The sequence below is a fragment of the Melospiza melodia genome, chromosome W (assembly GCF_035770615.1).
Source record: "Melospiza melodia melodia isolate bMelMel2 chromosome W, bMelMel2.pri, whole genome shotgun sequence".
In the NCBI taxonomy this organism is placed as follows: Eukaryota; Metazoa; Chordata; class Aves; order Passeriformes; family Passerellidae; genus Melospiza; species Melospiza melodia.
In genome coordinates this window covers 58216107-58243402 of record NC_086225.1, presented here as the reverse complement: position 1 = coordinate 58243402, position 27296 = coordinate 58216107, and the positions used below count along the sequence as shown (strand labels likewise).

Sequence of the window (27296 nt, the reverse complement as noted above, 5' to 3'; positions counted from 1 at the left end):
TGCTGATAATGGTAATGGCAATGGCAATGGCAATGGCAGTGGCACTGGGAATGGCAATGGCAATGAGAATGGCAATGGGAATGGCAATGGCAGTTGGAATGGCAATGGTGGTGATAATGACAATGCAATTGAAATGGCAATGGCAGTGACAATGGCAATGGCAATGGGAATTTCAATGACAATGGCAATGGCAATAGTAATGACAATGGCAATGGCAGTGACAATGGCAATGACAGTGACACTGGGCATGGGAATGGCAATGGCAATTGAAATGGCAACGGCAGTGACAATGGCAATGGTGATGGCAAAGGGAATTGAAAAGGCAATGGCAGTGACAACGGCAGTGACAGCGGCAATGGCAGTGACAACGGCAGTGACAGCGGCAATGGCAATGACAGTGGGAAATGGCAATGGTAACGGTTGTGGCAGTGACAATGGCAATAGCAATGGCAATGGGAACAGGAATTGCAATGGGAATGGCAGTGGGAATTAAATGGGAGTGGGCATGGGCATGGCAATGGCAATGGGAATGGCAATGGCAATTAAAATGACAATGACAATGGCAGTGATTATGGCAATGGGCATGGGAATGGCAATGGCAGTGGTAATGGAATGTTAATGTCAATGACAGTGACAATGGCAATGGCAGTGATTATGGCAATGGCAATGACAATGGCAGTGGGCATGGGAATGGCAATGGCAATTGAAATGACAATCGTGGTGACAATGACAATGGCAATGGCAATTGAAATGACAATGGCAATGGCAGTGACAATGGCAATGGCAGTGGTTATGGCAGTCACAGTGGCAATGGCAGTGACAATGGCAGTGGCCATGGAAATAGGAATGGCAATGGCAATGGCAATTTAAATGGCAGTGGCACTGACAATGGCAATGGGCATCGACATGGGAATGGAAATAGGAATGGCAATGGCAATGGCAGTGGGAATTTAAATGGCAGTGGCACTGACAATGGCAATGGGCATTGACATGGGAATGGAAATAGGAATGGCAATTGTAATGGCAGTGGCAGCAACAATGGCAGTGGGCAAGGCAATGACAATGGCAATGACAATGGTGGTGGCAATGGGAACTGGAATGGGAACAGCAATGGCAACGGCAGTGGGAATGACAATGGCAATGGTAGTGACAATGGGAATGGAAATTGAAATCGCAATGGCAATGGCAATGGCGGTGACAGTGGGAATGGAAATGGCAATGGCAATGGGCATGGGAATGGCAATGGCAATGGCCTTGGCAATGGAAGTGGCAATGACAATGGCAATGGCAATGGAAGTGGCAATGGCAATGGTAGCGAAAATGGCAATAGCAGTGGCAATGGCAACAGCAATGGGAATGGCAATGGGAGAATTCTGGGAAAATGGCAGTGGCAATGGCAGTGGGAAAATTCTGCTTTTCCCAATTCCACGCCTCGCTGGCTTTGCTGAGCAGGAATATTTCACAAACCCTTTTTTCAATGTTTAATGGGATTTTCCCATTTCATCCCCGCTGCTTTGATTCCCTTCCCGTTATTACGAGCAGAACTGGAATTTTTTGCAGATTAGCGAAGTTTACCCAACACAGCATTAAAAGGTTTCAATTGCTAAACCGTAAACATTTAGGATAAAATTTTCCGTGCTGTGGATGTGACTCAGCCCGCTCCGTATTTTTGTAACCTTCTGCAGCGACGATTTCAACATTTCCTCAAATGGGATTACATGGCAGCCTGGCAGATTCGGGATTTTCTCCCTTTAGTGTCTGCCACGGCGGGAACATTAATTCCTTTTCACGCCACCTCTGTTATGGCAGCTGCAAAAAGAAAAATGGGAAATTGGGGAGGAATGGCCAAAACTGCCCAGGAATTGTAGGGATGGGGTTTGGAGCAACTTTGTGCTGCTTTTTTAATGATGTCAAAATTCCCATTCCCGGTGCGGAGTTAATGGATTTGTAAGCGCTGCCAAGTCAGGATTCTGAGCTCAGCGCTCGACGCAGCCCCACAAAAAGAAACGCCAAAATGACAAGGACGTCTCCATTTCTCTGGGAATGTATAAATAGAAACTGTCGACTCGGGCAATTCGTGGGCAGCAGAGGAGCCTTGAAATATGAGTTTGTCCTCCCCGCTTTGCAGCCAGTTTACATTCCTGGGCTTTGCATTTCAACAGATCCTGGTGTTTGAGGGAGTTGTTTTGTGGGGCATCTCTGGAGGCACAGAGGCACCTCCTGTCCCTAATCCCAGGGTCCTGTCCTTAATTCTGGGTTCCTGTCCCTAATCCCACAGTCCTGTTCAGAATTCCAGACTCCTGTCCCTAATCCCAGACTCCTGGCACTAATCCCAGGCTCCTGTCCTTAATTCTGGGTTCCTGTCCCTAATCCCAGAGTCCTGTTCAGAATTCCAGAGTCCTGTCCATAATCCCAGACTCCTGTCCCCAATCCCAGAGTCCTGTCCCTGATTCTGGGCTCCTGTCCATAATCCCAAACTCCTGTCCCTAATCCCAGAGTCCTGTCCCTGATTCTGGGCTCCTGTCCATAATTCCCAGACTCCTGTCCCTAATCCCAGAGTCCTGTCCAAAAATTTGGGCTCCTGCCCTTAATTCTGGGCTCCTGTCCATAAAACCAGACTCTTCTCCATCATTCTGCCTGTAATCCTGAAGTCCTGCCCATAATTTTGGGATCCTGCCCACAGTCCCAAACTCTTACCCATAATGTTGGGCTCCTGCCCACAATCCCAAACTCTTACCCATAATTTTGGGATCCTGCCCACAACCCCAAACTCTTGCCCATAATCCTAAACTCCTCCCCACAATCCCAAACTCCTGCCCATAATTTTGGGATCCTGCCCACAATCCCAAACTCCTGCCCATGATTTTGGGATCCTGCCCACAATCCCAAACTCGTGCCCATAATTTTGGGATCCTGCCCACAATCCCAAACTCCTGCCCATAATTTTGGGATCCTGCCCACAACCCCAAACTCATGCCCATAATTTTGGGATCCTGCCCACAACCCCAAACTCCTGCCCATAATCCTAAACTCCTCCCCACAATCCCAAACTCCTGCCCATAATTTTGGGATCCTGTCCCTAACCCCAAACTCCTGCCCATAATTTCCAGCCTCCAGTTCCCACCTCCAGCACAGCAAACCAGTTTTCCCACTACAATCCAGTTCAAAACTCCTTCCCCTCCATGGATTCTTGAAGTTTGACTTTCCAAGAAAGTTTTGTTGCTGTTCTCTCAGGAGCAGAAGGAATTTTGAACTTTAGAGGAACTTGCTGAAAATATTCAGTGAATCAAATGAATTGTAAAATTCCTTCCAATAGAAAGGGATTGAAAATAATTATTTAAAAAAGCAGCACAAAGAAATGGAAATGAAATTAGAGAATTGGTGGTTTTGGTGGTTTCTTGGCCGCAGATCTTTCGGGACGCATCACCCCAAAGCTGCGGCGGGGCGCACGAGCGGCGGCGGCGATTTGCATGGCAGCTGGAAAATGGACATGTGGGAAAATGCAGGGAACAAAACCCAAATTGGGAACGAGGGGGGCATTTCCACGGGCACTCACGCTCCGCCGGGCACCAGAAACAAAGGGTTTGTTGTGCTCCTCGTTAAGGGCCCACAAAAAGGGAATTTAATGAAGCAGAATCCGCAGGCCGGCCGTGATTCTGAACTTGCCAGCGTGGAGTTAAAGGAGGAGTTTGGATAAATAAAATCAACTTCTGGGGAGGTTGGATGTGCAAATGAAGCTGGGCAGGGAGGAGGGGCTGGGGGTGGATCAGAGTGGGGCTCGGGACCAAAAATGGGAAGGATGGGAAGGGAAAATGCAGAAATCATTCGGAGTTTTGGGGACAGGGAATGGAAGTGGGGATGGAGGAGTTGGGGATGTGGGATGGCAGGATGGGACACGGGGATTGTCCCCAGGATGGGACACAGGGACTGTCCCCAGGATGGGACACAGGGACTGTCCCCAATGGCACACAGGGACTGTCCCCAGTGGCACACAGGGACTGTCCCCAATGGCACACAGGGACTGTCCCCAGGATGGCACACAGGGACTGTCCCCAATGGCACACAGGGACTGTCCCCAGTGGGACATAGGGACTGTCCCCAATGGCACACAGGGACTGTCCCCAGTGGCACACAGGGACTGTCCCCAGGATGGGACACAGGGACTGTCCCCAATGGCACACAGGGACTGTCCCCAATGGCACACAGGGACTGTCCCCAGGATGGCACACAGGGACTGTCCCCAGTGGCACACAGGGACTGTCCCCAATGGCACACAGGGACTGTCCCCAGTGGGACACAGGGACTGTCCCCAATGGCACACAGGGACTGTCCCCAGTGGCACACAGGGACTGTCCCCAGGATGGGACACAGGGATTGTCCCCAGTGGCACACAGGGACTGTCCCCAGGATGGGACACAGGGATTGTCCCCAATGGCACACAGGGACTGTCCCCAATGGGACACAGGGATTGTCCCCAATGGCACACAGGGACTGTCCCCAGGATGGGACACAGGGACTGTCCCCAATGGCACACAGGGACTGTCCCCAGTGGCACACAGGGACTGTCCCCAATGGCACACAGGGATTGTCCCCAATGGCACACAGGGACTGTCCCCAGTGGCACACAGGGACTGTCCCCAATGGCACACAGGGACTGTCCCCAGTGGCACACAGGGACTGTCCCCAATGGCACACAGGGATTGTCCCCAGGATGGCACACAGGGACTGTCCCCAGTGGCACACAGGGACTGTCCCCAATGGCACACAGGGATTGTCCCCAGTGGCACACAGGGACTGTCCCCAATGGCACACAGGGACTGTCCCCAATGGCACACAGGGACTGTCCCCAGTGGCACACAGGGACTGTCCCCAATGGCACACAGGGATTGTCCCCAGGATGGCACACAGGGACTGTCCCCAGTGGCACACAGGGACTGTCCCCAATGGCACACAGGGATTGTCCCCAGTGGCACACAGGGACTGTCCCCAATGGCACACAGGGATTGTCCCCAGTGGGACACAGGGACTGTCCCCAATGGCACACAGGGATTGTCCCCAGTGAGGGCACAGGGACTGTCCCCAATGGCACACAGGGACTGTCCCCAGGATGGGACACAGGGACTGTCCCCAATGGCACACAGGGACTGTCCCCAGGATGGGACACGGGGATTGTCCCCAGGATGGGACACAGGGACTGTCCCCAATGGCACACAGGGACTGTCCCCAATGGCACACAGGGATTGTCCCCAATGGCACACAGGGACTGTCCCCAGGATGGGACACAGGGACTGTCCCCAGTGGGACACAGGGACTGTCCCCAATGGCACACAGGGACTGTCCCCAGGATGGGACACAGGGACTGTCCCCAATGGCACACAGGGATTGTCCCCAGTGGCACACAGGGACTGTCCCCAGTGGCACACAGGGACTGTCCCCAGGATGGGACACAGGGACTGTCCCCAATGGCACACAGGGACTGTCCCCAATGGCACACAGGGACTGTCCCCAGTGGCACACAGGGACTGTCCCCAATGGCACACAGGGACTGTCCCCAATGAGGGCAGAGTGATTGTCCCCAACCCTGTGGAATTGTCCCCAGGTCAGGGTTTAATTAAATAATATTCCCATTATTTATCATATTAATATTTATATAAATTAATATATAAATATATAATACACATACTAATATTTCTAGAAATGAATCTAAAATTTCTTTATTGTGTACATTTAGAAAATAATATACTCTTGTATACATAACATACATGCTGCTATTAATACAATTTAATCTATAATTTAATTATAGATATACATATATAATTTAATTTAATTATTATATATGTCTATAATTCCATGTATTTACAGGTATATAATGTGGATATTAATATTTATAGAAATATGGGATCACAGGGAGCGTTTGTGGGGTCACAGGAACAGTTTGTGGGGTCACAGGGTGGGTGTGTAGGATCACAGGTGGGTCTGTAGGATCACAGGTGGGTTTATAGGATCACAGGTGGGTTTATAGGATCACAGGGTGGGTGTGTAGGATCACAGGGTGGGTTTATAGGATCACAGGGTGGGTTTATAGGATCACAGGGTGGGTCTGTAGGATCACAGGTGGGTCTGTAGGATCTCAGGGTGGGTCTGTAGGTGGGTTTATAGGATCACAGGGTGGGTCTGTAGGTGGGTTTATAGGATCACAGGTGGGTGTGTAGGATCACAGGTGGGTTTATAGGATCACAGGTGGGTCTGTAGGATCACAGGGTGGGTCTGTAGGTGGGTTTATAGGATCACAGGGTGGGTTCATAGGATTACAGGGTGGGTCTGTGGGATCTCAGGGTGGGTTTATAGGATCACGGGGTGGGTCTGTAGGATCTCAGGGTGGGTTTATAGGATCACACGTGGGGATCTCCGTGCCATGGGTCCATGCTGGCAGCGGGTCGGCGCTGGCGGCACCCCCGTGTGTGACAGACTGTGAAATGGGGACGATGGAGGATCACAGGTGGGGCTGTAGGATGTGTGTGGGATCACAGGGTGGGGCTGTAGGATCACAGGGTGGGGCTGTAGGTGGGTTTATAGGATCACAGGGTGGGTCTGTAGGTGGGTTTATAGGATCACGGGGTGGGGCTGTAGGATCACAGGTGGGTTTATAGGATCACATGTGGGGATCTCCGTGCCATGGGTCCATGCTGGCAGCGGGTCGGCGCTGGCGGCACCCCCGTGTGTGACAGACTGTGAAATGGGGACGATGGAGGATCACAGGGTGGGGCTGTAGGTGGGTTTATAGGATCACAGGTGGGGCTGTAGGATCACAGGTGGGTTTATAGGATCACGGGGTGGGGCTGTAGGATCTCAGGGTGGGTTTATAGGATCACATGTGGGGATCTCCGTGCCATGGGTCCGCACTGGCAGCGGGTCGGCGCTGGCGGCACCCCCGTGTGTGACAGACTGTGAAATGGGGACGATGGAGGATCACGGGGTGGGGCTGTAGGATCACAGGGTGGGTTTATAGGATCACAGGGTGGGGCTGTAGGATCACAGGGTGGGTTTATAGGATCACACGTGGGGATCTCCGTGCCATGGGTCCATGCTGGCAGCGGGTCGGCGCTGGCGGCACCCCCGTGTGTGACAGACTGTGAAATGGGGACGATGGCAGCGGCTGCGCCGCACCTGGGCCCTTCAGCTGTGATTGATTGGCCTGCTCATGTGGAATGGGCCCATCTGCCGCCGCCGCTCGCCTGCCAGCCACCGCAAAGCGCCGCAAACTTGCGCCGCGCCCGCCACTTCCGTCCGCTCCTCGCCGGCCCAATACCTGCCTTTCATATGATTCCTTCTTTATTTCCCATTTCCTTTTCTTCTTTTAAATCTTCCTTTCTATTCCCTTTGAGTTGCGATGTTTTCAGATAAAAGTTTTCATTTTTTGGAATGGAAATACGGAATGCATCAAGCGGAAGGATCAAATGGTTCTGGAACGATAAAGAGAAAGAATGGAAATTAGAATAAAAAGAAACAAAATATGAATATAAGCATATATACAAAGATGTCTAGATGGAGACATGTATAAAAAATTCAAATATAAGAACACATACAAATATGGATAGATGGTACATATACACAGATATAGCCAAATATGGATAGATGGATACATATACACAAATACAGCCATGTATACAAATATGTCTACATGGATACATATACAGAAACTGGAGATATAACCATATAAAATACATATAGAACCATATAAAATACATATATAACCATGTGAAATACATATATAACCATATAAAATACAAATATAACCATGTAAAATACATATATAAGCATGTAAAAATATAAGCATATATACAAAGATGTCTAGATGGAGACATATATAAAAAATTCCAATATAAGCACACATACAAATATTGTTAGATGGATACATATATACAAATACAGCCATGTATACAAATATGTCTACATGGATACATATACAGAAACTGGACATATAACCATATAAAATACATATATAACCATTTAAAATACATATATAACCATATAAAATACAAATGTAACCATATAAAAATATAAGCATATATACAAAGATGTCTAGATGGAGACATGTATAAAAAATTCAAATATAAGTACACATACAAATATGCATAGATGATACATACACACAAATATAGCCACATATACAAATATGTCTACATGGATACATGTATAGAAACTGGAAATATAACCATATAAAATACATATAGAACCATGTAAAATATGTATCTCACCATATAAAATACATATCTGACCATGTAAAATACGTATCTAACCATAGAAAAAACAAATGTAGCCATGTAAAATACGTATCTAACCATATAAAATACAAATGGAAGCATGTATACAAATACGCATATATAAAATACAAATATAACCATATATATAAATATTTGTATGTTTATACATATATGCAAAATACAAATAGAACCATAGAAAATCCAGATATAACCATAGATACAAATAGGGATATATGGATATGGATATGGAAAATACAAATAGAACCAAAGAAAAGAAATTTATAAAATACTAATATAACCATAGAAAGTACATATGTAGCCATATATACAAATATGGATCTATGGATATATATATCAAAATACTAATATAAGCATATAAAATACATATATAACCATATAAAATAGATACATAGCAATATAAAATACAAATACAACCATATATACAAATATACACATATAAAATACAAACATAACCATATATAAATATTGCTATGCTTATACATATATGCGAAATACAAATAGAACCATAGAAAATCCAGATATAACCATACGTACAAATATGGATATATGGATATGTATATGGAAAATACAAATAGAACCAAAGGAAATAAATTTGTAACCTCATAAAATACAAATATAGCCATATATACAAATAGAGATATATGGATATGTATATGGAGAATACAAACAGAACCATAGAAAATAGATACTTAACCATATAAAATCCATATAGAACCATATAAAATACAAAAGCAACCATAGAAAATAAATGTATAACTGTATAAAATACAAATATATCCATAGAAAATCCATATATAACCATATGTATAAATATGGATATTTGTATATATATATATATACAGAAATACAAATACAACCATATAAAATACACATAGAACCATATAAAATACAAATATAACAACAACAAATACAAATATAACCGTATAAAATTCATATATAACCATATACACAAACAGAAGCATATAAAATCAATGTATGACCATATAAATGACATATACCACCAAATATGGATATATGCATACAGACATAGAAAATAGAAATGTAGCCATATAAAACCAATATAGAACCATATAAAGTGTGCATAGAACCAAATGAAATACATCTAGGACCATAGAAAATACAAATATAGCTGTATAAAATTCGTATAGAACCATATATACAAATATGACCATATAAAATCAATATATGACCATATAAATTTATATATATATCACCAAACATGGATATATGGATATAGATATGGAAAATACAAATAGAAATTCAAATAAATATACAAGAATAGGAAGTATGTATAGAACCATAGAAAATACACATAGAACCATAGAAAATACAAATACAGCCATAGAAAATAAATATAGAAGCATATAAAGTATGTATAGAGCCATACAAAATCCATATTTAACCATATAAAATTCATATATAACCATAAATACAAATATAAGAGTATCAAACCAATATATGACCATATAAATGACATATATAACCAAATATGGATATATGCACACATCCATAGAAGAGGAAAATATAACCATATAAAATAAATATAGAACCATATCAAAGATGTATAGAACCATATCAAATACAAATCTAACAACAAAAAATGTAAATATAATATGTATAAAATATATATATATCCATATCTACAAATAGAAGCATATAAAATCAATATGTGACCATATAAAATCAATATATGACCATATAAATGACATATGTAACCAAATATGTAGACATGTATGCATAAATAGAAAATACAAATATAGCCATATAAAATAAATATAGAACCATATAAAGTACATATAGAACCATATAAAATACACATATAACCATATGAAATACATATTGAACCGTATAAAATTCATATATAACCATATATACAAATATAAGCATATGAAAATCAATATATTACCATATAAATTACGTTTATCACCAAATATGGATTTTTGTATGCATATGTAGAAAACACAAATATACCCATATAAAATCTTATAGAACCACTGAAAGTATGTATAGAACCATAGAAAACACCTATAGGAGCATAGAAAATAGAAATATAAGCCTATAAAATATAAATAGAACCATATAAATTACATGTAGAACCATATAAATGACATATAGAACCATATAAATGACATACAGAACCATGTATACAAATATGCCTATGTGCATGCATACATAGAAAATCCAAATATAATCATATAAAATAAATATAGAACCATATAAAATAAATATAGAACCATGTAAAGTATGCATGGAACCATAGAAAATCCATCTAGAACCATATGAAGTATGCATAGAAGCATATAAAATACACATATAGCCATAAACATATAATATCTATAATATTTAAACACATCATTTATTTATACAAAACACGCATTTTTGCAAATATAGAATATAATAAATATATATTAGATGTACACACTAAACACATTATATATATATATAATATTGGAAATATGGAATATATTATATATAAACATCCAATATACATAGTACATATGCAAATAACATATAATATATAATAAATATAATATTTAAACACAATATATTTATGTGATACATTTATTTCTGCAAAAATATAATATAATATAATATAATATAATATAATATAATATAATATAATATAATATAATATAATATAATGTAATGTAATGTAATGTAATGTAATGTAATGTAATGTAATGTAATATAATATAATATAATATAATATAACACAATATAATTTAATACAATATAACTAATATAATATAATATAAAATAATATAATATATTATACATATGATGTATAAACACAACATACATATATAACCCGCACCTTTTTGCAAATATTTAATTTAATATCATATAAACACCTAATATACATAAAACCACATAATAATATAAAATGTATTTAATATTTAAACACCAAATATTTATATGATACACGTATTTATGCAAGTATAAAATATATAATATATTATCATTATATATTTGATACATATATTTGATTATATTTGATATGTAAACACAATATCCATCTATATTTTGCAAATATCTGATTGAATACCACACAAACACATGATAAATCTGAGAATCTCGATCGATTTGGAGATTTGCAACAGAAGCCGGGCAATTTTCCGCACTTTGGGAGCGACTTTTACTGCGGCGAGGAGTTCTCTTGTACCCGAGCCAATCCTTAATTAAAACCGCTGACATCATGGCGTTATAATTAAGCGTGGCATTAATTAAGCCGCAAGAACCATTCCAAAAAACGAAAAACAAAAAAAAAATGATCAGAAATAATTCCCAAATCGCGGCGGAGAGAAAGGAACGGGAAAAGTTTCTGGGGAAATTTGGGGGAAGATTTGGAATTTTTTGGGGTTGGTTGTTTTTTTTTTTGCGGCTGCGGCTAATTATGCGCGGCGCAGCTTCGACAGCTGCATTCATCATCATAAAATGTAATAATTAATGACATTCCAACAAAGCAAAGGATGCAAATGAGCGCTCATTAGCATTTGCAGCTTCGCCTTTGATAATGCTTTTGCTGACAAGGTTGTAATTAATGGAAATGCGCGGCGCAGGAGGAGATGGCATCGGCGGCGAGGCGCTCGCGCTTCCCCGGCGCGGGAGCCGCTGCCAACGCGGGCACCGAATCAGCGCGGCGGGCACCAGATGCCAACCGGGGAGGGGAGCGCAGGGGGGTTAACTCCTTGGGGGCTGAAATGGGAAAGAATGGGAAAAAATTAAAATAAAAATAAAAAAATGCCAAAAAATCCTCCTAAAAAATCCACCCCAAAATGCCCACATCAGCGCGGCGGGCACCAGATGCCAACCCAGGGCAGGGGGGTGAACTCCTTGGGGGACGAAATTGAGAAGAAATTAAAAATTTTAAAAATCCCCCCAAAAAAAAATCCCCAAAGAAATGCATGGAAAAAATCCCCCCCAAAAATGAAAAAAAAACCCCAAAAAATAATCCCTACAAAATGTCCAAAAAATCAGCAAAAAGTCCCTAAAAAATCCCTAAAAAATCTCCAAAAATTCCCCCCAAAAAATATCAGAAAAATCCCCTAAAAATGCCCCAAAGATTCCTAAAAAATCCCCCAAAAAGGCCCTAAAAATCCACCCAAAAAAAGCCCCAAAATTCCCCCAAAAATCCCCCAAAAATTCCTTAAAAATCCCCCAAAAATCGCAAAGAAATTCCCCGATAAAATCCCCCCAAAATAGCAGAAAAATCACCCTAAAAGTCCCCAAAAAATCCCCCAAAAGTTCCTAAAAAATCCACCCAAAAAAGCCCCCAAATTCCCCCCAAAAATGGCAGAAAAGTCCCCCTAAAAATCCCCAAAAATCCACCAAAAATTCCCCAAACAATCCCCCCAAAAATCCCAAAGAAATCCCCCGAAAAAATCCCCCCAAAAATAAAAAAAAGAAATCCCCAAAAACCTCCAAAAAAACTTTAAAAATCTCCCAAAAAAATATTCAAAAATCTCTCAAAAAATCCCCCAAAAATCCCTAAAAAGCCTCCAAAAAATCCCCAAAAAGTCCCTCAAAAAAATCCCCAAAAATTCCCAAAAAAATCCCCAAAAAACCCCCCAAAAATCCCCAAATATCCCAATAAAATCCCGCCAAAAGTTGAGATTTTTGGGGGATTTTTAAAAATGTTTTGGGATTTTTTTGGGGACTTTTTTGGGGATTTTTTGGGGGGATTTTGGGAATTTTTTTGGGGATTTTTTGGGGATTTTTGGGGGATTTTTTGGGGGTTTTTTTTTTATTTTTTGGGGATTTTCTAGGGGATTTTTTTGGGATTTTTGGGGACTTTTTGGGGGATTTTTTGGGGGATTTTTTGGGGATTTTTTTTATTTTTTGGGGATTTTTTGGGGGATTTTTTGTGGGATTTTTGGGGAATTTTTTTTTTAGTTTTTGGGGATTTTTTAGGGGCTTTTTTGGGGGGATTTTTCGGGGATTTTTTTTGGATATTTTGGGGAATTTTTTTTTATTTTTGGGGGGATTTTTAAGGGATTTTTTTGGGGACTTTTGGGAATTTTTGGGGGGATTTTCTGGGGATTTTTTTTTTTTTTTTAATTGTTAGGGGGATTTCTTGTGGATTTTTTGGAGATTTTTTGGGATTTTTGGAGATGACCAAAATAATCAATAACCAATAATCAAAAATCAATAATCAATAATCACATTGAGGAATGGCAGAGGTAAACATTGGGATATGGGGAATAAAATAAAATAATTAATAATAAATGAATAGGAAATAAATGATTAACAATCAATAATAAATAATCAAAACCCAATAATCAATAATCAATAATCACATTTAGGAATGGCAGAGATAAAGATTGGGGTATGAGGAATAAAATGAAATAATTAATAATAAATAAATGAGAAAGAAGTAATAAATAATTAATAATCAATAAAAAATTAATGTAAAAATTAATTAATATTTAATGATTAATGATATTTAGGAACTGCAGGGGTAAGCATCGGGATTTGGGGAATAGAATGAAATAATTAATAACCGAAATAAATAATAAGGGATCAATAATCAATAATCAATAAATAATAAATAACAATCAATAATCGATAATTAATAAGAAATCAATTGCAGAGGTAAACATCGGGATTTGGGGAATGGAATGAAATAATTAATAACCCAAATCAATAATCAATAATCAATAATCGATAAATAATGATGGATAATCGAGAATTAGTAATTGATAACAACTAATCTTTGGGAATTGCAGGGATGAACATTGGGAATTGGGGGAGTGGAGTAATCAATAATTAATAGTCAATAATTAATAATCGATAACCGATAATATTTGGGAATTGCAGAGATTGCCATTGGTAAAGTAATTATCAATCGATAATTAATAATCAATAACCGATAATATTTGGGAATTGCAGAGATTGACATTGGTGAAATAATTAATAATCGATAATTAATAATCAATAATCGAGAATATTTGGGCATTGCAGAGATTGGCATTGGTAAGATAATTAATAATCAATAATTATTAATTACAATAAGATAATAAATACTTAATATAAAGAGAAATGTAATTAGTAGATGTAATTATTGATAACAAATATAAATAATAAATAACATTATAAATACTTAATATAAATAGAAATAAAGATCATTAGTAACTGCAGTTATTAATAATAAACACCAATAATAAATATTAATGAAGACGATTATAAAGAATAAAAGCAAAGCAATAATAAAGGAGCATAATTAATAATCGATAATCGATAATCGATGATCAATCAAAGGAAATAATAAATCCAATGAAGTTCCAGAAATATGAATATTCATAGAAATTAATAATTAATAATAGAAATAAGGACAGGTAATAAATAGAACACGGTGTGGGGCCATTCCTTAATTAATAATGGCAATATTTTATTAAAAGTGATTGATTGATTGATTGATTGATTGATTGATTTTTCCAACCACTGATTTACTTATTCAGTGATGTGACCATTAATTAATAGATTTATTAATGGATTTATTGATGGAACCATTGATTGATTTCTTTATTATCTATCTAACCATTTATTAATAGATTGATTAATGGATTGATTTATCGAGCCAATTATTGATTTATTTATTATCTATCGAACCATTTATTAATAGATTGATTAATGGATTTATTGATCGAACCATTGATTGATTTCTTTATTTATGTATTATCTATCTACCCATTTATTAATAGATTTATTAATGGATTTGTTTATCCAACGATTGATTTATCTATTTATTTATCTACCTAACCATTTATTAATAGATTTATTAATGGATTGATTGATCGAACCATTGATTGATTGATTGATTGATTTATTATCTATCTAACCATTTATTAATAGATTTATTAATGGATTGATTGATCGAACCATTGATTGATTGATTTATTTATTATCTGTCGAACCATTTATTAATAGATTGATTAATGGATTGATTTATCCAACCATTGATTGATTGATTGATTGATTTATCTACCTAACCATTTATTAATAGATTGATTAATGGATTGATTGATCGAACCATTGATTGATTTTTCCAACAATTGATGTTTTGTATTTATTTATGGAACCATTAATTTCTCATTTATTAGTTATTTATTTATCTAACAATTTATTTATTTTCTGATGCATTTATTTATTGAACCGTTGATTTATTGACTTATTTAGCGAACCATTTATTTATTTATGTATCTAACTATTTATTTATTCATTTATTTACTGATTTATTAATTTGTCTAGCCATCTATTGATGTATTTATTAATTATCGAACCATTGATTTATTTAGTTATTTACTGATCTATCCAACCATTTATATATGTATTTATTTGATTATTTATTCATTTATTTACTGATTGATTTGTTTATCTAGCCATCTATTTATTTATTAATTATCTAACCAGTTATTTATTTATTTATCTATTGAACCATTTATTTATTTATTTATTTATTTATCTCTTTAACTATTTATTTGTTTAGTTATTTATTTATCTATTTATTTGATTATTTATTCATTTATTTAGTGATTGATTTATTTATCTAGCCACCTATGTATTTATTAATTATCTAACCATTTATTTATTCATTTATTTATTTATCTACGTAACTATGTAATTATTAGTTTATTTATCTAACCATTTATTGATTTATTTCCTTATCTAACATTTATTGAGTTATTTATTTTTTTATCGAACCATTTATTTATTTAGTTATTTATTTAAAAATTTATTTATTTAGTTAGTTATCTAAGCAATGATTCATTTATTTATTTCTTTATTTAGTTATTTATCTAAGCACTTATTAATTAATTAATTTATTTAGTTATCTAAGCAATTATTCATTTATTTATTTATTTATCTAACCACTTATTAATTAATTTATTTATTTAGTTATATCTCTAACCAATTCTTAGTTTATTTATTTATTCATTTATTGAGTTTGTAATGTAACCATTTATTATTTTATTTTTTTATTCATTTATTGATTTATTGATTTATCTATCTATTTATTTATTTATCTATCCATTTATTTATTTATCTGTCTATCTATTAATTTATTTATTTATCTAGCCATTTATTTATTTATTTAACGATTTATTTATTTATGTATTTATTTATCTGGCCATTTATTTATTTTATTTATCTAACCAATTTTTAATTTACTATTTATTTATTTATTTATTTATTTATCGATGTAACCATTTAGTTCTTTAGTTATTTATTGAACCATTTATTTACTTATCTAACCATTTATTAATTTATTTCTTTCTTTATTTTGTTATTTATCTAGCCATTTATTAATGAATGCATTTCTTTCGTTAGTTCTTTATCTAACCAATTATTAATTAGTTTATTTATTCATTTATTGAGTTATTTATTGAACCATTTATTATTTTATTGATTTTTTCATTTACTGATTGATTTATTTAGCTATCCATTTATTTTTTAATCTATTTTTCTCACCATTTATTTATTTATTTATTGAAGTATTTATTTATTTATTTGTTTATCTATCTATCTAGCCATTAGTTTATTTATCTAACAATTTCTTTATTTTATCTATTTATCTAACCATTTATTTGTTTACTGTTTCTTTCTTTATTTGTTTATTTATTTATCTCACCAACCATTTAATTGTTCAGTTATTTTTCTAACCATTTATTTATTTATTTATCTATCTATTTATCTAACCATTTATTTATTTATTTATTTATTTAGCTAGCCATTTATTAATGTCTTATTTATTGTTTATTTATTTATGTAATGATTTAATTATTTAATTATTTATCTAAGCATGTAGTTATCTAGCCAGTGATTTATTTTACTTATTTATTTATTTATTTATCTCAGCATTTATTTATTTATTGATCTAGTCAACTGTGTATTTATTTACGTATTTATTTGTTTATTTATTTATTTGACCATTGATTTATTGATACAAATAGTAATTGAACCTAATAAATGGAAGTAAGAAGTACGAATGTGACCCTGTATGAAATAATAAGAAATAATAGTAATAGCAACAGTAATTAAAAACATTAATCCTAATAACAATAGGAGTAAATATTTTTATGAAGTCAATAATCTGATCCTATGGAAAATAATAGATCAATAATAATAATATTGCTAATAATAGTACTAATAGTACTAATAATAGTACTAGTACTAATAATGCTAGTAATAATAAGTATTTTGATGGGATTGCGGTGAAGAAGTGGAAGCGTCATTAGAACTATTAATGGCAGGAAGAAATGCAAGAAGAAAATAAGAACCGAGGGACCAACGGGACCGAGGTTCTTATTTTTTTCGCGCATTTATTACTGCCATTAATAGTTCTAATTACGCTTCCACTTCTTCACCGCAATCCCATCAAAATACTTATTATTACTAGCATTATTAGTACTAGTACTATTATTAGTACTATTATTGCTCTGAACATTACTATTAATAGTAATTATAATGATTATTTTAAATAATAATAACAACAACACCAACAGCACCACAGCAACAGTACTGAGCACTAAGGAGCAGTGTAGTGCAGCAGCAGGCCGCACAGCGCAGTGAGTGCCTCAGTTAGCAGACCGCCCCCCCCCGGCTCAGCACACACCCCCCGCCGTGGGCAGTTCCCAGACGGCACAGCAGTACCTCTCGGCACACACACTGGCACCCCTCAGCAGCAGCACCACGTGATCATCAGCAGCCAAAGCACACCAGCAGCTGCAAGGGCATCAGTGCCCTTAATTAATGGGATTATTTCCATTTATTAATTGCAATTAGTTCTATTTATTATTTAGGGTGATTCCCACGATTCATTAGCCTATTACCATTCATTAACAACAACTTTTCCCTTTACTAATTACATTTTAAAGTGGGATTATGCCCATTTATTAATTGGGATTATTTTCGTTTATTAATTGGGATTATTTCCATTTATTAATTGCAATTAGTTCTATTTATCATCTCGGATGATTTCCATCGATTCATTACACTATTACCATTCATTAATAACAAGATTTCCATTTACTAATTACATTTCTCATTGAAATAATTTCCATTTATTAATTGGGATTATTTCCATTTATTAATTGGGATTATTTCCACTAATTAATCAAATTATTTCCACTTATTGATTGAGATTTCTCACATTGACTAATTGGGATTCTATCCACTCATTAATTTCCATTATTTCCATTTCTTTGGGATTATTTACATTGATTAATTGGAATTATTTCCATTTATTAATGGGATTATTTCCACTATTTAATTAGGATTTTTCACAATAATTAATTAGGATTCCATCCACTTATTAATTAGGATTATTTCAATTTCTTTTTTGACTTTTTCCACTTCTTCACAGAATGATTTCCATTTCTTTTTAATTATTTACATTCATTAATTAAAATTATTTCCATTTCTTTCTCATGATTTACATTAATTAATTGTAATTATTTCCATGCATAAATGGCAATTCTACCCATTTATTAATCCATTATTCTCATTAATTAATTGTGGTTTTCCCCATTTATTAATTGGGATTTCCCCATTTCGTATTTCAATTATTTCCATGTATTAATTGGGATAATTTCCAATTATTAATTCAGATTATTTCCATTTATTAATTAGGATTTTTCCATTACTTATTTACGATTATTTTCACACATTACAACTAATTAGATTATTTTCATCAATTAATTGGATTATTTCCATTTCTAAATTGGGATTATTACCACTTATTAATAGGATTATTTCCATTAATTACTTCAAACTTTTTTCCATTTATTAATTAGGATTATTTCCACTGATTAATTTCGATTATTTCCATTTATTAATTTCTATTAGTTCCATTTATTAATTAGAATATTTCCATTGATTATTTAGGATTATTTCCATGCATTAAAACTAATTATACGATTTTCATTAATTAATTTGATTATTTCCACCTCTAAATTGGGATTATTTCCATTAATTAATTTGGATTATTTCCATTAATTAATTGAGACTTTTCCCTTTTATTAATTGGGGATTTTTCCCACTGATTAATTACACTATTTCCATTCATTAATTGCGATTATTCCCACCAATTAATGAGATTATTCCCATTTATTAATTAGAACTTATTTATTTCCATTATTTCCATTGATTAATTGGGAATTTCCCCATTTATTAATGGATTATTTCCACTTATTAATTGAGATTTTTCCCATTTATTAATTGGGTTTTTAATTGCCACTATTTCCACCTATTAATTAGAAATAATTAAATAATTATTTCTTTTAAAAATAATTAAATAATTAAATAATTAATTTATTATTCCCATTTATTAATGAGGGCTTTTCTATTTATTAATTGGATTTTTAATTGGGATTATTTCCCATTTATTAATTGGGATTTTTCAATTAATTAATTTGATTTATTTCTATTTATTAATTGGGATTATTTCCATTGATTAATTGCAATTTCTTCCATTAATTAATTGGGATTCTTTCCATTTATTAATTGGGTTTTTAATTGTCATTATTTCCACTTATTAATTACATTCTTTCCATTTATTAATTAGGGCTTTCCCATTTATTAATTGGATTTTTAATTGGAATTATTTTCCATTTATTAATTGGGATTGTTCCCATTCATTAATTGCCATTATTTCCATTCATTAATTAGATTATTTCCATTTATTAATTGGAATTATTTCCATTCATTAATTAGATCATTTCCATTTATTAATTGGAATTATTTCCATTCATTAATTAGATCATTTCTATTTATTAATTGGAATTATTTCCATTCATTAATTAGATTATTCCCATTTATTAATTTGGATTATTTCCACTTATTAATTGCGATTATTTCCATTTCTTAATGAGATTATTTCTATTAAATAATTGCAATTATTCCCATTTATTAATTGGGATTTTTTTCCGCTGATTAATTAGGATTAATCCCATGTATTAATTAGATTATTTCCATGGATTAATTAGGATTTTTCCATTTATTAATTGGGGGTTTTAATTGGGTTTATATCCATTTGATTAATTAGATTAATTAGACTAATTAGATTCATTCGATTAATTAGATTTCCATTGGATTATTTCGATTATTCCCATGTATTAATTAGATTATTCCCACGTATTAATTAGGATTTTTCCATTTATTAATTGGGATTTTTAATTGGGTTTCTTTCCATTCGATTAATTAGATTAATTAGATTAATTAGATTAATTAGATTTCCATTGGATTATTTCGATTATTTCCATGTATTAATTGGATTATTTCCATGGATTAATTAGACTATTCCTATGGATTAATTAGGATTCTTCCATTTATTAATTGGGATTTTTAATTGGGTTTCTTTCCATGAGATTAATTAGATTAATTAGATTCATTAGATTAATTAGATTAATTAGATTTCCATTGGATTATTTCGATTATTCCCGTGGAGTAATTAGATTATTTCCATTCATTAATTGGGATTTTTAATTGGCTTTATTTCCATTCGATTAATTAGATTAATTAGATGATTTAGATTAATTAGATTTCCATTGGATTATTTCCATTATTTCCATCTATTAATTGGATTATTTCCATGCATTAATTAGATTATTTCCATGGATTAATTAGGATTCTTCCATTTATTAATTGGGATTTTTAATTAGGTCTATTTCCATTAGACTAATTAGATTAATTAGATTATTTAGATTAATTAGATTTCCATTGGATTATTCAGATTATTCCCATGTATTAATTGGATTATTTCCATTAATTAATTGCGATTATTCCCACGTATTAATTAGGTTATTTCCATGCATTAATTAGACTATTTCCATTAATTAATGGCGTTATTTGCATTAATTAATTAATTGATCTTTTCCTTTCCCAGCTAAAAGCGAGTCCAGTTCCTATTTCCAGTTATTAATTGGATTATTTCCCTACATTAATTGCATTATTTCCATTAATTAGTGGGATTATTTTTATTAATTAATTGCATTTTTCTCATTAATTAATTGATTTTTCTCCTTTTCCAGGTACAAGCGAGCACGGTTCCTATTTCCAACTATTAATTGGATTATTTTTATACATTAATCAGATCATTAGCATGAATTAATGAGACTATTAGCATGATTTATTAATTAATTGCTCATTAATTAATTAATTTACCTTCCCAGGCAAGGCCGAGCGCGGCTCCTACTCCTCCTACGGCCGGGACTCCAACCTGCAGGGCTGCCACCAGGTCAGGCACCAAAATCCCAAAAAATCCCAAAAAATCCCAAAATATTCCCCAAAAAATCCCAAAAATATTCCCGAAAAATCCCCCAAAATATTCCCCAAAAAATCCCAAAAATATTCCCCAAAAATCCCCCAAAATATTCCCCAAAATTTCCAAAAAAATCCCCAAAATATTCCCCAAAAATTCCCCAAAAATCCCCAAAATTTCCAAAAGGTTCCCCAAAAATTCCCCCCAAAATCCTAAAAATATTCCCAAAAAATTCCCCAAAAAACTCCCACAAACATTCCCCAAAAAATCCCCCCGAAAATCCCAAGAGTTTCCAAAATATTCCCCCAAAAATCCCAAAATATTCCAAAAAAATCCCCCCAAAATTCCCCCAAAATATTCTCCAAAAATTCCCAAGAAATATTCACCAAAAATCCCTAAAAACCCCCAAAATATTTCAAGAAAATCCCAAAAATATTCCCCAAAAATCCCCCCAAAAAAGCCCCAAAATTCCCCAAAATTCCCAAAATATTCCCAAAAAATCTCAAAAATAACCCCAAAGAAATCCCCCCAAAATTCCCAAAAAATTCCCTAAAAATCCAAAAAATATTCCCCAAAAATCCCCATAAAATGCGCAAAAAAAACCCCAAAAAAACCCAACAGAAAATCCCCCAAAATCCCAAAAAGTCGCCCGAAAAATAAAAAAAAATCCCCCCAAAAATCCTAAAAATATTCCCAAAAAAATCCCCCAAAATTGCAAAATAATTCCCCCCAAAATTTCCCAAAAAATCCTGAAAATATTCCCCAAAAAATCCCAAAAATATTCCCCAAAAATCCCAAAATATTCCCAAAAATCCCTGAAAAAAACCCCAAAAATCCTTCTAAAAACCCCACAGAAAACCCACAAAAAATCCCAAAAATATTCCCCCAAAAAATCCTCAAAAAACCCCATGAAAAACCTCCAGAAAATCCCCAAAAAAATCCCCAAAAAATCTCAAAAAATCCCAAAAAATCCCTAAGAATCCAAAAAATATTCCCCCCAAAAAATCCCAAAAATATTCCCCAAAAATTCCCCAAAAAATCCCTAAAAAACCCCCAAAACCCCATAAAAATCCTGAAAATATTCCCCAAAAATATTCCCCCAAAACTCCCCCAAAATCCAAAAATATTCCCCAAAACAATCCCAAAAAATTCCCTAAAAAATCCCAAAAAATCCCCAAAATATTCCCCAAAAAATCCCAAAAATATTCCCCAAAAGTTAAAAAAAAATCCCCCAAAATCTTCCCCAAAAAATCCCCAAAATATTCCCCAAAAATCCCAAAAATATTCCCCAAAAATCCCAACAAATCCTCAAAAAACCCCATTAAAAACCCCCAGAAAATCCCCCAAAAATCCCAAAAAAATCCACAAAAATCCCAAAATATTGCCCCAGAAATCCCAAAAAATCCTCAAAAAACCCATTAAAATTCCCCAGAAAATCCCCAAAAAATCTCAAAAAAATCCCCAAAATCCCCCAAAAATCCCAAAAAGTCCCCCAAAAAATCCCCAAAACATCCCCCCAAAAATCCTAAAAATATTCCCCAAAAATCCCCAAAAAATTCCCAAAAAATCCCTGAAAAAACCCCAAAAATCCTTCTAAAAAACCCACAAAAAACCCACAAAAATCCCAAAAATATTCCCCAAAAAATCCCAAAAAGTCCCACAAAAAATCCCAACAAATCCTCAAAAAACCCCATGAAAAATCCCCCAAAAATCCCCCAAAAATCCCCCAAAAATCCCCAAAAAATCCCAAAAAATCCCAAAAAATCCCAAAAAAATCCCAAAAAAATCCAAAAAATCCCCACAAAAACCCCCCAAAAATCCCAAAGATTTGGGATTTTTGGGGTTTTGAAGTTTGGGATTTTTTAGGATTTTTTGGGGATTTTTTGGATTTTTTTGGGAATTTCTGGGGATTTTGGGAATTTCTGGGGATTTTTTGGGGATTTTTGGGGGATTTTTTGGGATTTTTTTGGGAATTTCTGGGGGGATTTTTTTAGGTTTTTTTGGGGATTTTTTGGGGATTTTTTTGGATATTTTTGGGATTTTTTGGGATTTTGGGAGGATTGTTTGGGGAATTTGGGGAGATTTTTGGGGGAATTTTTTTGGGATTTTTTTGGGGAATATTTTGGGATTTCTTCGGGATTTTCTGGGATTTTTTGGGGTATTTTTTTTGGTATTTTTGGGGGGATTTTTTTGGGATTTCTTTTGGGGTTTTCCGGGGAATTTTTGGGGACTCTTGAGGACTTTTGGGGAGATTTTTTGGGGGATTTTTTGTGAATTTTGGGGGGAATTTTTTGGGAATATCTGGGAATTTTGGGGGGATTTTTTGGGAATATTTTGGGGATTTTTGGTGAATTTTGGGGGGATTTTTTGTGAATATTTTGGGGATTTTTGGGGGGATGTTTTGTGAATATTTTGGGGATTTTTTGTGAATTATTGGGGGAATTTTTTGGGAATATTTTGGGGATGTTTTGGAATATTTTGGGAATATTTTGGGGATTTTTGGGGGAATTTTTTTGGGCATATTTTGGGGATTTTTCGGGGGATTTTTTGGGAATATTTTGGGGATTTTTAGTGAATTATTGGGGAATATTTTGGGACTATTTTGGGCATTTTTGGGGGGATGTTTTGTGAATATTTTGGGGATGTTTTGTGAATTTTGGGGAATATTTTGGGACTATTTTGGGGATGTTTTGTGAATTATTGGGAATATTTTGGGAATATTTTGGGCATTTTTGGGGGGATGTATTGTGAATATTTTGGGGATGTTCTGCGAATTTTGGGGGGATTTTTTTGGGACTATTTTGGGGATGTTTTGGGACTGTTTTGGGGGTTTTTTGGGAATATTGTGTGAATCTTTTGGGGATTTTTGGTGCATTTCCCCTCCCCAGCAGGGCCTGGTGGCAGCGGAGCTGGAGCTGCCCCCGCCCGGGGCGCTGTCCCCCAGCAAAGGCGGATCCAGTTCTACCAGTACGGGGGCAGCGGGCGCCGGAGAGCCCTGCACGGCGCCTCCATGGGTGAGTCACCCCCAAACATCCCCAAAAACACCCCCAAAACATCCCCAAAACATCCCCAAAATATCACCAAAATATCCCCCAAACATCCCCCCAAAAACACCAAAATATCCCCCAAACATCCCCCCAAAATCACCAAAACATCCCCAAAAAATCCTCAAAAATATCCTCCAAATATCCTCAAAAAATCCCCCCAAAATCACCAAAAAATCCCCAAAAATCACAAAAAAAAAATTCCCCAAAAATCGCCCAAAAATCCCCCAAAATGACCAAAATATCCTCAAAAATATCCTCAAAAAAATCCCCCAAACATCCCAAAAAAATCCCCAAAAATTCCCTCCAAAGAAATCCCCCAAAAATCCCATTAAAATCCCATTAGAAACCCCCCAAAATTCCCATTCAAATCCTATAAAAATCCCCCCAAAAATCCCATTAAAATCCCATTAAAATCCCATTTCAAAATCCCAAAAATTCCCATTAAAATCCCATTTAAAAATCCCAAAAATTCGCATTAAAATCCTATAGAAATCCCCCAAAAATCCATTAAAAATCCTATAAAAATCCCATTAAAAACCCCTTAAAAATCCCATTAAAAACCCCATGAAAATCCTATAGAAATCCCATTAAAATCCCACTAAAAATCCTATAAAATCCCCATAAAAAATCCTATAAAAATCCCCCCAAAAATCCCACTAAAAAGCCTATAAAAATCCCATAAAAATCCCAATTAAAATCTTATAAAAATCCCCATTAAAAACCCCATTAAAATCCCATTCAAAATCCTATAAAAATCCCCATTAAAAACCCCATTAAAAGCCCATTAAAAATCCTCTAAAAATCCCTCCAAAATCCCATTACAATCCCTTACAAATCCCATTCAAAACCCCATTAAAATCCCATTCAAAACCCCATTTAAAATCCCATTCAAAACCCTTACAAATCCCATTCAAAACTCCATTACAATCCCATTCAAACCCCATTAAAATCCCATTACAACCCCTTAAAAATCCCATTCAAAACCCCATTCAAATCCCATTCAAAACCCCATTCAAAATCCCATTCAAAACCTCTTAAAAATCCCATTCATTCAAAACCCCATTCAAATCCCATTCAAAACCCCATTAAAACCCCATTCAAACCCCATTACAATCCCATTCAAACCCCATTAAAATCCTATAGAAATCCCATTAAAAACCCTATAAAAATCCCACCAAAACCCTATAAAACCTCCATTATAAACCCTATAAAAACCCCATTAAAATCCTATCAAAACCCCACAAAAGCCCTATCAAATCTCCATTAAAATCCTATCAAAACCCAATTAAAAGCCCTATAAAAACCCCATACAAATCCTATCAAAACCCCACAAATGTCCCTTTTTTCCAGAAGTTCAGACAAAGAAAGTTCGCAAGGTGCCCCCGGGTTTGCCGTCCTCCGTAAGTTTGGGGTTTTTACGGGATTTTTATAGGGTTTGATTGGGGTTTGATAGGGTTTGATAAGGGTTTATGGGGTTTATATGGGATTGTAATGGGATTTGACTGGGGGATTTCAATGGGATTCTAATGGGGAATTTCAATGGATTTTAATGGGATTTTTAATGGGGACTTTTAATGGGAATTTCAATGGGGATATTAATGGGATTTTAATGGGGGATTTTAGTCGGGAATTTCAATGGGATTTTAATGGGGGATTTTAATGGGGAATTTCTATGGTATTTTAATGGGGAATTTTAATGGGGGATTTCAAAGGGATTTTAATGGGGAATTTCAGTGGGATTGTAATGGGGGATTTTAATGGGGAATTTCAATGGGACTTTAATGGGATTTTAATGGGGGATTTCAGTGGGGAATTTCAATGGGACTTTAATGGGGGATTTTAATGGGGAATTTCAATGGGAAATTCCAATGGGAAATTCCAATGGGATTTTAGTGGGGAATTTTCATGGGAATTTCAATAGGGAATTTCAATGGGATTTTAATGGGGAATTTCAATAGAGAATTTCAAGGGGATTTTATTGGGGAATTTCAATGCAGAATTTGAAGAGGATTTTATAGGGTTTGATAAGATCTATAATATTTTTATAGACTTTCTATAGGATTGTATAGGGATTTATAGGGTTTTTATGGACTTTAATGTGGAATTTCAATGGGGATTTAATGGGGGAATTTAATGGGGAATTTCAATGGCAATTGCTATGGGATTTTAATGGGTATTTTAATGGGGAATTTCAAAGGGATTTTAATGGGGAATTTTAATGGGATTTTAATGGGGAATTTCAATGGGATTTTAATGAGGGATTTCAAAGGGGAATTTCAATAGGATTTTAATGGGGGATTTTAGTGGGGAATTTCAAAGGCATTTTAATGGGGGATTTTAATGGGGAATTTCAATGGGAAATTCAGTGGCATTTTAATGAGGGATTTCAATGGGATTTTAATGGGGAATTTTCATGGGAAATTTTAATGGGGAATTTCAAAGGGATTTTAATGGGGAATTTTAATGGGATTTTAATGGGGATTTTAATGGGGAATTTCAGTGGGATTTCAATGGGGGATTTTAGTGGGGAGTTTCAGTGGCATTTTTTGAAATGGGGAATTTTAATGGGGAATTTCAGTGGGGGATTTCAATGGGATTTTAATGGGGAATTTTAATGGGATTTTAATGGGGGATTTTAATGGGGAATTTCAATGGGGAATTTCAAGGGGATTTTAATGGGGAATTTGATGGGATTTTAATGAGATT

At 35.1% G+C, this 27296-nt stretch overlaps 1 protein-coding gene across 1 annotated transcript in view; it reads left to right on the top strand.

The window, feature by feature from the left end:
• Window positions 1-27296, top strand: part of TCF4 (transcription factor 4) — a gene marked incomplete at its 3' end in the record, with an annotated part of 84304 nt that overhangs the window by 36814 nt on the left and 20194 nt on the right. Inside the window, 4 exon segments of the mRNA XM_063179544.1 lie at window positions 21455-21519; window positions 24432-24495; window positions 24498-24557; window positions 25941-25990. Coding sequence (XP_063035614.1) covers window positions 21455-21519; window positions 24432-24495; window positions 24498-24557; window positions 25941-25990 — 239 coding nt within the window.